We start from the raw sequence: 15771 nt of genomic DNA on the forward strand, positions 1-15771 counted from the left end.
CCTCCCTGACCCAGCATCAGTTCCCACCCTGCGCGGGCACATGCAGGCCCTCCTAAGCTTCCCTACAAGCCTCTCCCACACTGAAGACGTCTGCTCGAGGCATATAGCTTGCATCCCGTGAGCTGACTTGTCCCTCGCCCTGGGAAGGGAGGCTGGCAAGGACTGATGACATGCGCAGCCCCCTGCCCGAGCCTGGACACCGTGCACCGTACACACAGGGCCCACCTCAGAACAGCTCGGCTACTGTGCACGATGTGCATTTTTACGCATTTGTCCTTGTGAGCCTAGCTTGGTATCTTAGAGTCTATTGCCTTTGTTACTTTTTTAAAGCCAGAAAGAGCAAAGCAATGGAAATACAGGACTAAGCCGCCTGCCAGGCGGACATGTGGTTGGAGGAGGCCACCACTGCATCTGGCCAGAACTGAGAACATGGGCTGTGGGCAGAAGCCAAGCACATCAAACACACACTCTCCAAATCACAGGACCAGCAGATGTGGAGGAGCTCCTGGTCACAGGGGGAGCAGGGAGCCGGACTGAGGACTAAGCATGCGGTCTGTGCTGTCCCCTGAAGCGAGCCGTGACAGTGCAAGCAGAAAGACATAGCCTGGAGAACAGAGTGTGGTCAGGGTTAGGGGCAGCACGGGCAATATTGGTGGAGGCAGTGTGGGTGAGCAGGTGAGGATGAGCACAGATGGGACACGACACAAACAGTGACAGCATGGCGGGTGAGGACAGATGGTCACATAGGAGCTTGCTTGGGCACCCTGGGCTCCCAATATGGCCCACACCCTACAGCCTGGGGCTCGGCGCAGGCTCTGTTCGTGCCTTAAGTGGGGACAGATGGGCATCCTGCAACCCTGACACCAGCCTCCATGGCTCTCACTCTCCTGACCCCTGGCTTGTTCTCTCTTTCCACCCTTCACAGTAAACACTGACACACCCCTAGACCTTGGCTCAGCTTTGCATCCTCAGCAAGGCCTCCCACCCACCAAGGCCAGGCCAGGTCTCTTGGGGGCGGTTTCAGTTGCACCCTGACCCTTGGCTGAGTCACAGCTTCACAAGTGCCTTCCCCAAGCACCTGCAGCAGGATCCAGGATTGTTCCATGCACCCAGCACAATGCTGATGGGCACTAAATGGGCATGGCCATTGGCCATGAGTCACTAAAGAACGCCATAGAAGGCTCTGCCTCAGACTGACCACAGGGCAAGCCCTCTGCTCTCTGAGGCCCTTTGTGGCTCCGAGATTGTCAGGTGACATGGAGCACGGCAGGCAGACAGCAAGGGTCTTGGCAGTCCAGTAGAGCCACTAGGTACACATCCTGAAGGCTGGCTGAGCCAGGCGAAGCTATGGACCAAGGCATCCTGTAACAACCCTGCTCCCTGGGCCCTTCTACTGACAAACCTCTAACAAGCAAAGCAAGGAAATGCACACAGATCCAGTCTCCATCAGGTCAGCAAATACAGGACCTTCCCAGTGTTACCCTTTTCTGGCCTGGGGTGGAAAGAGACTTAGACCCAAACTCTCCCCTGGCTCCACTCCAGCTAGGCGGATAGCCCTAGATGAGGGCCCAATTGCCCCCAGCTCAGCTTCTTCCCAGGACACTGGACACGTGGCCAAGCCTATAGGGCTGCTGTGAGACTGGGACCCCAGGCACCTCTCCTAGAGCCCAGCCCAGAGCAATCACACACTGCTACATGGTGGGACCAAGTTACTCACACACACGCTCACATACTCAATGCCAGGGAGGCGTTATAGAATTTGTTCAGAAATCTCATTATGCCCTGTTTGAACATGGGTAAACAGCGATCACTGGGAGCCCCTTGAGGGTCACAATGTACTCCCTATGTGATTTCCTTTTCTTGGTCCGAAGTGTTAACACTACGGATTTCAGGACTTTCGACAAGTCCCAAGATGGAAGGGAAAAATAGGAAGCCAGGGAGGAGTGGTCAGGCAGGGCTGCCAGTAGTGGTGGCCATGACTTAGTTCATGGGAAGTGTGAGGCCACTCGTTCTCCTCCTGGGAGGAGGTGGGAGCAGAGGTGGGCAGTGCAGGCCTTGAGGCTACCAGCGTATCCCCTGACACGAGCAAGCTGCTGCTTCTGCCAGAGCCAGGGCCTTTCCCTACAAGCTAGTCTAACCACTGAAAGGGCCACTTTAACATTCTCAGAGCATGGCTATTTTAGGGCGCAAACATTTTCCTGTTGCAGACACTGCTCTCTGCGGTGAGGAGGGCAGGAGTTCTGAAGGCACCCGCAGCCAGGCCTGTATGGAACGAGAGCTTCCTGGTACACTGGCTGGGACTGGGTGAAGGGAGACCATGGTTCCACATCATTGACAGAAATCGCTTTGAAAAAAATATATATGTATATATTTTTTTACAATCACTGAAAAATGTACAACCGCTAAAATTTTATTTGAGCCCCTATGTATGGCTCCCTCTGCAACTTCCAGAGCAAATAACTATCATGTCAGCACTCGGGACAGGTCACACCTGTGCCTGCCCCCAACACTCTGCTTCCCTAGAGCTACACATGCTTGGGACAGCTGGGCAGCGGTGCCGGAGCGGCATCATGGCCTCTTCCTGCCTCCCTTCCTCTCTGCTCCGGGGTGTGCCCACAACAGGGGAGCCTCTCTCAGCTCTATGGGCTCCTGCCACCCAATCTCAGGCGAACCTGCAGGGCTGGGAGGGGTGCCAGCCACAGGCCTGTGGACAGCCACGGGAGGCATTCCTTTCTCATGAAAGCTGGCCTGATGTGGAATCCTCACAGGAGGACCTGGCGAAACCAACTTGCAGAGTGGACTGATGAAAGGTGGGGAACAGGGACATTTCCCTGTTGAACTCAAGTTAAGTAAGAAGGGGAAAGACCTTGTGTCAGGATGTGTGCAGGGCTGAGTTGGTCCTCTGGGGCACAGGGAGGTGACACAGTCATGCAGCAGCACGCACTCAACTCCACAACCTGTCTGTCCACACATTCCCCGCAGGCCAAGCAGAACCCAGGAGGGGGTGCTGTAAGTCTCCTCTCCTCTCAGATCACCAAATCCCCGCCCAGAGGGGTCCCTCACGCTATCTTCCTTTAGGGCTTCCCTAACCCTGCTCTCACACCCCTTTCCCTCACACCACCACAGGCTCTGGGAACCCATGTGATTGGTGAGGGGTTGTCCCATGCCCTGGGGAGGGCAGAGCAAGGCCTGTTTCCCCACAGCCTAATGGAGATCATCGACTTGTGAGCGAGGGCCTGCGTGTCTGCCGGCATTGTCACTGCCTCCCCAGGGCGCCACTTTTACGCCCTCTCAGTCCAATTTGGTTCATTCCAGCAAAGACTTTATCACAGCTTAGCGCTATAAAGGTGAGGAGAACATGAAGAAATCAAGCTATGAGGTCAGCATGCGAGCCTCCTAATGTTAGTAAGAAATGTGGTTCAAAGGTCGCCACCTGCCCTATCCCGTGTGGGATGGCCTCGTTCACGGTCCCAGCTGATTCCCACCACCCCACTGTCTGGACTCCCAGGGGTGACAGACTCAGCTTCCCACGGCGGTCAGAAGGACACACTGTAATAATGCCGGCACAATGCCAGCATCACTGGGCTGACTGCACAGAGGCAGCCTGCAGACCCTGACAGTTAGTCCACAGAATCTCAGAGTGGCGAGATGCCTGAGCCTGCCCTGCCCCTTCCCAGCCCCCAGGTGGGCTAGCTGGCAGGTGGCGACCCTGAGCATGTTTTGGAAGCACAGAGTCACCGTGAGGCCATGAGGTTAATGAACAGCCGCAACATTGCCCGTGTCACCCCAGACCCAGCACCCCCCCTCACCAAAACGAAGCGAATCATCACCCAAAGCACCCTCCCCCGTGATTGGCGTGCCGCCCTGGGCTGGCAGTAGGGAGAACAGGGACTGTACCGTCCGGCGTCGCCTGCTGGTGGGGTTTTTTACATTTGACGTAATCGTGGTCAATCGGAGTAGCTGTGTAAGGTGGGGATGTCAGACCTGGGCCAGAGGAGGAGGGGAGGGAGGCTCCGGGGCCCGGCAGTGTCCCAGCTGAAGAGTGGGAGTCCTCGTCCACCAGGCAGGCCTTCTCTCTGTGGGAAAATGGTTGAGGTGCAGGTCAAAATCAATACATCCTGCTGAAACAGGACATGTGCTGGTCTGAAACAGTGCCCTTTTTTTTTTTTTTTAATTTAAAGATTTATTTATTTATTTATTTATTTGACAGACAGAGATCACAGTAGTCAGAGAGGCAGGCGGGGGTGGGGTGGGGAGCAGGCTCCCCGCTGAGCAGAGAGCCCGATATGGGGCTCGATCCCAGGACCCTGAGATCATGACCTGAGCTGAAGGCAGAGGCTTAACCCACTGAGCCACCCAGGTACCTGAAACAGTGCCCTTCTTGACTGCTGGACCCCATGCCACCTTCAAGGGCCTCCTCTGCCCTCCTACGGCCCACTGCTCCCACACACATCAAAGGACTTGCCCCTCTGGCTGGTGATCCAAGGTGCTGAAGGAGCTGCCCCCATGGCACCTACTTGGGCTCTGGCCCCCAACTGGCCACTATCAAACTGTCTCAGGCCCCAGGCCCCAAGGAGACTGCAGGGGAGCTAACAAGCCCTTCCTCAGAAGCACCCATCCCAGGTCCCCTCCATGCCAAGTCAGCACCCTTACATGTGATGCCTGAGGCCTGACAGATTTAATTCCCAACAAGATGCAGACAGAGAAAACATCTGGATTTGGGGTGTCTGGGTGGCTCAGTTCGTAAAGCAGCTGCCTTTGGCTCAGGTCATGATCCCAGATTCTGGGATCGAGTCCTGCATCATGCTCCTTGCTCAGCAAGGAGCCTGCTTCTCCCTCTACCCTTCCCTGCTGCTTGTGATTTCTCTCTCTCTCTAATAAATAAAAAATCTTTTCAAAAAAATCTGGGTTTACTGAAAGCTCCCATGTGTATAAGGAAATCTGCCACAACACTGTTGAGCAAAGAAGTTAGAAACACCTGAAACGTTCCATCAAAATGGCTATAGAAAACATGCTGCCCCCATGCTACGGAATAATACACAGCCCCAGACTGCCAATAGCCACCAGAAAGAAAGAATAGAGTAAACGGGGTACTATCTCTATGGATGGGGTCCCAGACCTCTGGTTAGGGGAGAAGTACGCTCTAGAATAGCCCCTTCAGTAGTTTGTTTTTATAAAATAAAAGAAACTCTATGATGTACATAAATATAAGTGTGTGTAAATGCACAGATAATTATTTGAGAAAACGAACAAAGAATAATGGCTAATTCTGGGCAGAAGAAGGGATTTGTCACATTTTAGCCTATATGTTTACATATAGCCAGAATTTTCCATAACTTGAACATATTCATATATTATTTGTATAATTTGATAATTTTTTAAAAGACTTTAGTTATTTGAGAGTGAGAGAGAAAGCATGAGTTGGGGGGGAGGGGCAGAGAGAGAAGGAGAAGAAGACACCTCCGCTGAACAGGGAACCTAACATGGGGCTCTATCCTGGGACTCTGGGATCATGACCTGAACTGAAGGCAGATGCCTAACTGACAAAGCCACCCTACCCCTATAATTAAATTTTTTAAAAAGATTTATCTATTTGAGAGAGACAGAAGGAGAGTGAACACATGCATGAGCAAAGGGGAGGGGAGGGGGAGAGGGAGAGAATCCCAGGCAGATTCCCAGCTGAGCGTGGAGCCTGGCACAGGGCTCAATCCCATGACCCTGAGATCATGACCTGAGCCGAAATGAAACTGGACACATAACTAACTGAGGTACCCAGGCACACCGATAATTTTCTTAAGAGTTACAATCAATAAAAGAGAACATCACTGTACTTGGGGGCTCTCTGTGACTATAAAGTACACATGTATAATTTCTAGGGCACACCACATCCACATCTCTCCCATAAGACAAAGGGCCTCAAGGACAGAGCCTAGGCACAGGTCTCTCTTGCACTTGGCTAAGCCCTGCGCAGTGCCCAGACAGGCAGGAGAACAGAGAAGAGGCAAGCTGAGCCAAAGCTCTAAGATGTGGACACCAGGGCAAAAGAAGTCTGGGCCACAATCAAGGGGAGGCCCAGGGGTCCTCCCCAGCCCAATGAGGGGACCATACCATGGCCCTAGCATCCCCATGCTCTCTGGCACCATAGGAAGAGCCTGCAATGCCCCTCTCTGCTTCTTGGGAGAATAGGCAGCACACAGGCCCTAATAAGTTCCCAGCTCTTGCGAGGGACCATGGAAAAGGACCCAGGAGTAAGAGCCTGCAACGTGAAAACTGCTTTCCTACAGTGTTCTGCATAGGGCAGAGTTGTGCCCCAGTGGGGAGAGGGAATTAGCTGGCTTCTCCCTAGGACATGCCCCTGAAGGTGGGCTAGCACTGGGCATGGTCCCAGCATGAGGTAACCTGGGGTTGTACACTCAGCCTCTCCTTTTCAGTTTCAACAGAAATAACTCAGTCTGGGGTGCCTGGGTGGTTAAGCGGGTTAAGCCTCTGCCTTCGGCTCAGGTCATGATCTCAGGGTCCTTGGGATTGAGCCCTGCATCGGGCTCTCTGCTCAGCAGGTAGCCTGCCTTCCCTTCTCTCTCTGCCTGCCTCTCTGCCTACTTGTGATCTCTCTCTCACTCTCAAATAAATAAATAAAATCTTTTTTAAAAAGAAAGAAAGAACTCAGTTTAGCCACCAGAAGTCTCCAGATGAGTTCCAGAGGCTCAAAGAGCTCTGATTTACTCAGCAGCACCCCCCTGAATGCCACTCGCCACCCCCTGAATGCCACTCACTGTAAAGGAGCCGCCAGGGTACATATGGGGGTAAGCTGTTGGGTGAAAGCATGCTACTCACTTCTCTGAAGCTTTGGGCGTATTCTTCTCCTCGCCCCTGGCAAAGGGTCCTTCTGCAGCCTCCTTCATGAAGTTGACCAGGACCTCTGCACTGACCCCAGAGTCTGGCTTCCCCAGGAGCTTTAAGATGGAAGCATGGAGCCGGAAGTACACCTAGGAGAATGACACTCTGGTGTGAGCAGCCCTGCCAGTTGCTAAGGTTCGTTCCACAGGCCAGTCAGCCACATTGGCAAAGAGCCCCTGACCGAGGAGACCAGACCACCACGCATTGCCTTTCTTCATTCACTTTTAAACCAGCCAACCAGGGGAGCCTGGGTGGCTCAGTGGGTTGAAGCCTCTGCCTTCGGCTCAGGTCATGATCTCAGAGTCCTGGGATCGAGTCCCGCATCGGGCTCTCTGCTCAGCAGGGAGCCTGCTTCCTCCTCTCTGTCTGCTTGCCTCTCTGCCTACTTGTAATCTCTGTCTGTCAAATAAATAAATAAAATCTTTTAAAAAAAAATAAAAATAAACCAGCCAACCAAAAGTCATTCAAAGCAAGCTCTGACAATTAAAATGGACATGAACTCTCAGTGTTCCAGCTTAAATGTTTAGCCAATAACACAGGCAAGCTGTGGTAAGATGATGAGATTAACAAGCCTCAGCCCTGCTCACTGGGCACCTCCTCCTACCACAACCCTTGCCACCCTCTGTGGGCCCCTCTCTGGGCACCCACAAAAAGGGAGCCTCCACACCTATCTCCCACTGTACTGCGGGCTCCGTGAAGGGAAAAACAGCGGACTTCTGTTCGTGCACCCACGGCTGGGCCAGCCAGGTACTGTAGGCCTGGAGAAGCCTGCCCAGTGGGTGCAGGACAGGTAGCAGGCATGCTGTACCAGTCGGGGCCTGGGCTCTTCTTCATTTCCTTGAGTCCACACCACAATCCTTCACTTACAAATTTGTGAGCTCAGCTGCCCAAAGCCCCACCGCCTGCAAAGCTCAGGCCCAGGTTAAACTCGGGTCCAACTTGCCCTCTGCTGCTCCCAAGTGAAAACCGCATCACACACAGGCACCGCCACAGTGACTCGGCCTGGGCTCCTGCCTGTGGCACAGACTCCCACATACAGCACCAAGGATGTTGCCAAGACTGGGAGCCCCTGTGGCTGCAGACCCTGATTAACCAGGCCAACTACACCCAGAGGTGGTTCTCAAGAGATGCCGCCAAGGCCCCCCGGGTAAAATGCCAGCTGGTCCACCTGGGCAGCACACTCAAGAGGGCATCCTGGACAGAGGGGTCTGCCCCCAGAGCCCTGCCATCTCTAGCCCACCTGCAGTCCCCAGAGCAATTAGCCCACCAAGTCCATTTGCAGCTGCAGAAAACCTCTGAGGCTCCTACCCACACGCAGATGGCTCTGCCTGGAGGAGCACAGAGTGTTCAACTGGCCAAGATGAACCAAGCAGCAAGTTCAGTATTTTGACTGAAGGTTCAACAGCAAAAGTGAATTTCCACCAGGGCAGGGTTAAAGTCTTAAGAGAAATGTCATTTTTAGAGCAGCTGAGTGCTCATTCTCCTGAGAGCTGGCATGGTGCGCTAGACCTCCGTGCCTCACCTGGAAGTGCCTGGGCCCCACAGGGATACCATTCTGCCTGCTCACTGGTTCCATCAGGCAACAGCAGAAGCCAAAAGTCAAAGAAACACCGCGGAGGAAAAGAGAGTGGTCTCTTCCTGAGGGCTAGACTACCTCCCTGCACAGGGGTTTGGTGCTACCAGAGGCGATGCACGGGGTGGCTGGGCTCAGGAGAGCCAGCTCCAACTGCCTTTCTCTTCTGCTGCCGACTGAGGGCAAATCACACCAGCTCTCTGGGCCTCAGCCTTCTCAGCCCCAAAGTGGGAGTCCCTCCAGGGACGGGCCCGTGAGCCTGAGTGGAAAGCACGAAAGAGCGGTGATGAGAAGGATGTGGGACCTAGGGCCAGGAATGACAGCAACATGGAAGCTGTCGAAGACGTGCTCAGTATGAAACCACATTTGTACATTTCCCCCATGAACCCTATGCATGTGGACCCCAGACAGCTGCTGCCAACCCCTCAGCATGAACGGTTTTTCAAAGGCATATTTATAAAAATGAGACTTTTTTGCTTGCTCACACAATTAGCAAATATTTAAAAGAGGGAAAACAGACATGCTCATAGGTCAGTATAACCTTTCAGGGCGACAAGACGCTGTGGATGCAACGTTAAACGACCCCTGACAATTATGCCCAGCCAAGCCCTGTCTGCACCCTGGCGAGGAAGAAGTGGAAAAGAAGGCCAAACCCATGAAGAAGGGATTGGACAAATAAGTGGATGTCCAGCCAGACTAGACGGCACAGGGGCAGATAAGGAAGCCCACAATGCCTTGCACTACATCTTATCCAGTGAAAAATGCCAAATGACATGCAAAACGACAAGAAAATGTTACTATGTATCTATACATTAAGAGGGGGAAAATCTAGAATAAGTACGTGCCCAAACTGTGAACAGGGATTACTAGGTTGGGGGGCTAGGATCACTGGGGACTTTAGTTTTTCATTTTTAAACACTTCTGAATGTTGGATTCTTATATATTTTTAACTACAAATATATGTTAATTTTATAATCAGAAAAGAAAACCATCAAGGCAGACAAGGCATAATAAGCAAGCAGATTCTGCCCCAAACTCCAAAAAGCTTGCTGGGCTCAGGGGACCGGCAGGGGCTGGGCACGTAGCCTCAGAAAGGGGAAAGCTGACATGCTCAGGAAGCAGCAAGGCCTGGGCCAGGCCAAGCATATGTGGATCCTCATCCATGCACTCACTTTCCTCCCTACAAAAGGTGCTGGCTGCAGCCTCCCGGCCTGCCTCCCAGCACTGCCCTGAGCATGGAGGAGAGCATGGTGTGAAGTGCTCAGTAATCATAAAAGCAAATCCGAGAAGTAAACAGCTGCTCTGCTCTTGAGGAGCAGTGTAAGACCCCAAATCTGGGGCCAAGAGAACAGGCTACTCTCCGCCACCCGACTCCTCCCCCACCCCCAGACCCAGCCTTGTCCCTGTCCTGCCAAGCTGGGTGCTCTGGGCACAGCCTGTGCCCTCGCCGGGAACAAGGGCACCAGGAGATGCTGTGCCACATCGATGTCATCACCAAGTCAGGTTCCGACAACCTGCACATGCTAAAGGGGGAAAGGCGGTTTTCTTCTGGGAAAGACAAACAGAACACTCACTCTCCCGAAAAGGATGGTAAGCACCCCTTAGAAGAGAGAGGAAAGGCTGCTTTAATTTCATTGCACACACAGCTGCTGAACACAGAGAAGTTTCCAACAGGTTGCACAGGAGTCACTGGGACCTCATGACCCAGCCCCAGGAAGACAGAGAGACTGGCCCGCCCCGGCCCAGCTTCCCCGCCCAAGGCCAGCACGGTGTCACCTCCAGGGCCTCCATGGCCAGCTCAGGGGGGTTGTGGTAGTGGATCTTCTTGGGGTAGCGGGCAGCCTCCTCGTGCAGGTAGTGGCCGGCCTGTCTGTAGTGCAGCAGGTAGACGGTGGGTGGCTGCTGCTGCTTCTCGGCAACCTTGCCCAGCATGTAGTGGATGAGCCACTCCTCCTCGTCACCATCACCCTCGCAGTGCGCTGCTGATGAGAAACAGTGCCTGGCTGTCTCCAGCATGCTGTCGCGCCGGCCCTCCATCTGGAACGAGAGCACGAGACCAGGCTGGCCGAGGCCCAGGGCCCAAACCTGCCCAGGACTGTGCCTTATGCTGCGGGAAGCCCTGTTGCCTTCTTTGCGAAGTTATAATCTTTTCAACAACCCCGACACACAGAAGTGCCATCACCATTTCATAGCTGGGGACAATGAGTGTGTGGAGAGGCCACGGGACCTGTCTGTAGCACACCTCGAGTAAGGCACAGAGCTAGAAGGACATGTCAACTCCAGTGTCCTTTCTTTTACCATCCACCTGCAGTATCTGCACTACACAGTCCAGGAGTTTACGAAGGACCTCCTGATCCCTTCTGAAGGTCCCAACTGTGACCCTCACTATGGCTGCACTGAGGTCCTCTGCCTGGGAAGGGGAAAAAGCCTGAGGCCAGGGCTGCCGGGAGAACCAGGCCAACAGCAGCTCCGCTGTGTCAGTCTGAGAATGCAAAGAGCCACCACCAATGTTCTGAGCCCTGCATTGCAGGCGATGAGCGTTTCATTCTCTCCCCGGCTCACTAGGGTGGGAAAGTGGAGCTGGAGAGGGTGTGCACCCAACACCTGACAACACAGCACTGGAGAGGATACGCACCCCTGAAGTCCCACAGGACTTCACACCCGGTCCTCTGCACCCTTCCAGAGGGACCTGGGGTACAGAATGGCAGATTCCTGAGCCCCACCCAAGATCCATGGCCTTGGAGCTGTGCCTCCAGCCACCTTCTCACACTCAAGGGTGGAAACAGCCAGGACAGAGATCACCTTCTAAGAGGCTTTCCAACTCAGAGGATCACATTCCCCAGTCCCTGTATAAGGGCTATGGGCCAGCACCTAGGTGCTATCCATGTGGAATGTCAGCCATCATGGGCTTGCATCCCTTCCTCCCAGAGCTCCTGGGCTAGGATGTAGAATGAAGACTGCCAGGGTGGGGCCGGAGGGGCAGCTGTTCCCAGAACCCCAGGTCTCTGGCCCCTCATCTCCATGGCCCTAGCTCAACAGCAGGGAAGCTGCAACTTCTTCTAGTCTCATCTCAGGGACCAAAGGACAGGAGAGGCTGTAGGCACCGAGCTCTGGCAAGGGCGCTGCCTGCCTCCTGTGAGAGGAGTACCTGTGCCTCACTGTGCACAGGAAGGCTGCCCTACGGATGTCTGTCCACCGGACGCTGATCTGTGTGAACCTCCTATAGCAACAGCCCTGGCTGGCTGGGCCAGCACAAAGAACCCCCAGCACTCTGTCAAACCCTCCCTGGGAAAGAAAATTGCCACCTAGGAATCAAGACACATCAGTGGGTGAGATACGATAGAGAGAATCACACTGGAGAGCCAGAACACAGCACAAGCCAAGTGAGTCCATCGTACCCCTCCAAAATGGGATTCTGTAGCACATCTGGGTAAGTAAAAGGCAGCCACTCACTGGAGTCCTGTTCTGACTGCTCGGTAGCCATGTGGCCTCAACCAAGTCACTAGCCCTCTGCCCAGCCAGCTCTGCCTGTAAGGGTCCTAAAGCTACCTCCTGAGAAAGGAAGGGCAACTGTGAGGAGCCCCATCTGGTCTGGCACCACACAGATCCCCACCAAGAGGCCAAGCCTCTCCCTCCCCCACACAAAGCACATGCCACCAGAGTCCCTGTCCTCAGTAGGTGTGGTGGTCAGGACACTTCAGGCAGAAGAGGAGGGAGAGCACTGAGGGTCCACTATATCCCAGAACTCTGCCAGACACCCTCACACTACCCGTCCACCCCTGAGCAAGATGCATGCCTGCTGCCACGACACCTCATTCACCTCACGGCCAGGGTGCCTGGCCCCGGGCGGGCCCAGGATCAGGGCTAAGGAGGTGTCAGTTCTCACAATGCTGCCACACAGGAGGAACCATCAGCCAGCTCACAGCCAAAACCACAGCAGGGACATCAAGTTCCTCCCTCAAGCCATACAACTAGAAGGCTCTGGCTGCAAAACCTTTGCCCTTGCCTGAGAACTGACAACAGGGAAACCGCTGGTTTTCCTGTAACACACCCCTTTGGCAAGTTTGCAGGCAGAAGCCGAAATGCACAGCTATCAACATGTGTCCTATAGCTCCTCTGATCAGACACAATAAGCTCAAACAGCTCTAGCAACCAAGGGGCTGTGTCCTCATGACATACTTCAAAGTAGGAAACTGCCTTAACAGAGGTAGAAAAAAAACCAAGAGGCAACTAGGAGGCAGCCCTGTGAGGCAGTTTTCACCCTGGGGAACAATGCCAAACCTCCTTCCTTCCCTGCCTGCAGGGACACCTGCACACCCAGTGGATTTCCATCTCTTTCCTACCACCCCCAACACCCCAGGAAGATGGCCTAGGAGCCCAGTTTCAGGTCCTGAACTACCTGGGCCAAGAGCTTCCAAAGGATCAAAATGGAGTTCAACCACAGAGGCCAAGAGCTACGCAGGAGAAAGAACAGTCAGGGGGGAAGAGGTGTGCAGGGAGTCGACCTGGGTCTCCTGTCTGTTGCCCACTCTCTGCCTTCCCTGCCCCTTCCTGGGAAAGGCAAAAGTTCCCTCCTCTTGGGGAGCTCTACAAACAAAACCCTCAAGTACCAATGGCAGAAAGGGCACTCTGATTTCTCATCATATTTACTTCCTGGAAAACCTCTATTCTGCTAAATCCTACTGGGCTTCACTGGTGGGGGTTAAATAAAGAAGCCCAAGGTCTGTGCTCCACCCACCCCACTGAGTCCCAGCAGAGGACAACAGTGTTCCTGGTGTGGGCAGGGAGTTAGCTCCAAGCCGGCTCAGCCCTGGGGCCATGACACTTGAAACAGCATGGAGCACGGGGCCTCAGCACAGGATGGTCACAGCAAAAGAAAGCTACATGGTATGAGTAGAGCACAACAACATGGTGCTCAGTAAAAAAGAAGCTCAACGCCATACACAGCACAACAGCATTTGGGCGAGAAGAAAAGAACAAGTAAATCACAGCATTCCTTCTAGGAGGACATGTATACATAAGAAATAGTATTTGTTTAAGGTCTGGAAAGATACAAGTCTAACTGTAGGTTGCTCGGAAGCAGGAATGAAGGGACTAGAAGGCGGGGTGGGGAGGAGCCAAAAAGATTTTAGCTTTGTCTTTACTGTGGCAATTGTTTTAAAGAAGGTGTTTCTTGTATAACTGAAGAGTGGTTTCTATAATGGAGGGGATGGTTAAAACAAGGGCCATGCTCCCCTCCTCTCGCCCATTTTTCTTCCAGGGTTTGGCCTTGGCACAGAACCCAACACATGCCCTTGCCCCACAGCCACATTACCCTTCTCACCACCTTTGTCCTCTACCACCGGTGCCAGGCTTGTCCCCAGGATACCATGTCTAACCCACCCAGGGAGTCCACTTCTGACTGTGAGTCCCTGATGGGACCTTTTAACGAGCTCCCCACTCCCCCTGAAAGAGGTTCTGATGCCCAGTAACGTGTGGGTTCACGCACTCTGGGCAGAGAAAGAGAGGGAAAACCTTAGGGCCGGAGTGCCCTGAGTCCAGCCCCCTGAGACACCCCTCCGGGTGCATGGGTGGTGGCATGCAGAGCTCATGGGAAGGTGAGGTCACTGGCATTCCTCAAACAACAGCCCGAGGTGGAGCCCCAGGTCGTGTTTCTGGTTTGCCCTTGTCAAGCATGGGTGACATGCGGAGACTGAGGAAATATGTGGAGAGAGAAAGGGATTTCAGCCTTTTTGAAGCTTTCTCAAAGTGCACTCCGATGTCTGGCGGGACCTCATGTGGGAACTCCGAGGCCCCCATGGCTGCGGACGCAGCAGCAACGGCAGTCACACCAGCACAGGAATGTTCAGGAATGTTCAGATTCTGCTGGTACTCTTCCAGCACAGCCCCCTAGCACTTTCACTGACACCCATCCCCACCCAGCTCCGTTCTGTAGTCTGTCTCTTGCTGATTTCTGCACCTAGTCTGATGGTATAATATAGATCTACTGCAAAGTTAAACGGCAAATGTTGACAAAAAATGTGGGATTTCATTAAGTTGATGAAAGTAATGTAGACAAAGCCTTTATGAGCACCAGGCACATTTAACACGGTTGACAACCACCCAAAGGGAGAACAACTGTTCAAGGAAGAGACCATAATACACTCTTCTAAGGCACAAAGACATCAGAGAATCCTGTGAGAGGGAAGCAGCCCTCAAATATTTCTGCAGAGGTAGCTGTCTAAATTTATGCTGCCGAGGTGAAGGGACATCATAGCATGCTATCGTAAAACTACTGGGAAATTAAGCTCCCCGCATACCAACCAAACTCAGTCCTTCTTGGTTCCTTTGAAGAATTAACACAACCTTGCAATTATTACCAAAATCCTAGTAAGGTAAGATTTAGGAGTTATTTTCACTATTATTTAATTACTAAGATAAAGTCCCAACCACACCTTTTGGCACTATTCACTAGGCTGAGCCTCACTGTGAGTGGATCAGTTTTGTGATCCTTTGCTAGGAACTGCCCTCAAACAGCAGCCCCGCCCCCTCACACTCCTGCTAGTGGGTAGGGATGCCACCCAGGTACAAAAGGGGCCACCGGGGGAGGGTGACATTTATATCATTATTACACTCCCATTTATGCTTTTCTGTACCAATTGAATTTTTAACACTTAAGGACACCTCACTTCTATATAAAATTAATAAAAGCAACAAAGAACAGTTACTTCCTTGCACAAGGCTAGGACTTCCCCTACTTAGCAAAATGTGGGAAGGTCAGGGTCATCAGGAGGCCAAGCACTCTGGAAGCCTGTGACCTGCCTCTGAAGGCTCGTGGGTGCCAGAGGTAGGGGACTGGGCATGACAACAGGGGCCTAAACTCAAGGACGGAGGGGCTTTCAGGATGGTAGCACAGCCATAGTTGAGAGTCTCACTGACCAGGCTGCTCTCACTGAGTTCCCATAACAATCCAATGGAAGCACTAACAAGGCCATTATCTTGTTTGGATTGTGACCACATATAATCACTGAAAGAAACAGGCCCCTTTAGCACTCTGCTCTCCTAGAATCCCTTCTGGACCATGCCATCTTATTGCCACACCAGCCTTAAAGATGTCAGTGGGACTCCTTCACTTCCATCTCAAGGAGCCAAGGGTGCCCTGCTCAACAGAGACCTCAGGCCAGACACCCAGCAACCCACACTAGGGGAACTCCCTACCAAGATGGACTTCAAAATTCCCAACACGGTGTTAAAAACTTTACAAGGACTCAAGAACTTCCTTTGAAGGAACGGGGAAGAGACAGCTACTTCTGGTGGCCAAC

The 15771-nt window shown here is 53.1% G+C and overlaps 1 protein-coding gene across 1 annotated transcript in view; it reads right to left on the bottom strand.

Annotated features, from left to right (window-relative positions):
* LOC111142371 (calcineurin binding protein 1) overlaps window positions 1-15771 on the bottom strand; it is a 136341-nt gene that overhangs the window by 74661 nt on the left and 45909 nt on the right. The window contains 3 exon segments of the mRNA XM_022495393.1: window positions 3898-4076; window positions 6835-6986; window positions 10247-10507. Coding sequence (XP_022351101.1) covers window positions 3898-4076; window positions 6835-6986; window positions 10247-10507 — 592 coding nt within the window.

The sequence above is a fragment of the Enhydra lutris genome, unplaced genomic scaffold (assembly GCF_002288905.1).
Source record: "Enhydra lutris kenyoni isolate GAN:26980312 unplaced genomic scaffold, ASM228890v2 scaffoldscaffold8, whole genome shotgun sequence".
Lineage (NCBI taxonomy): Eukaryota > Metazoa > Chordata > Mammalia > Carnivora > Mustelidae > Enhydra > Enhydra lutris.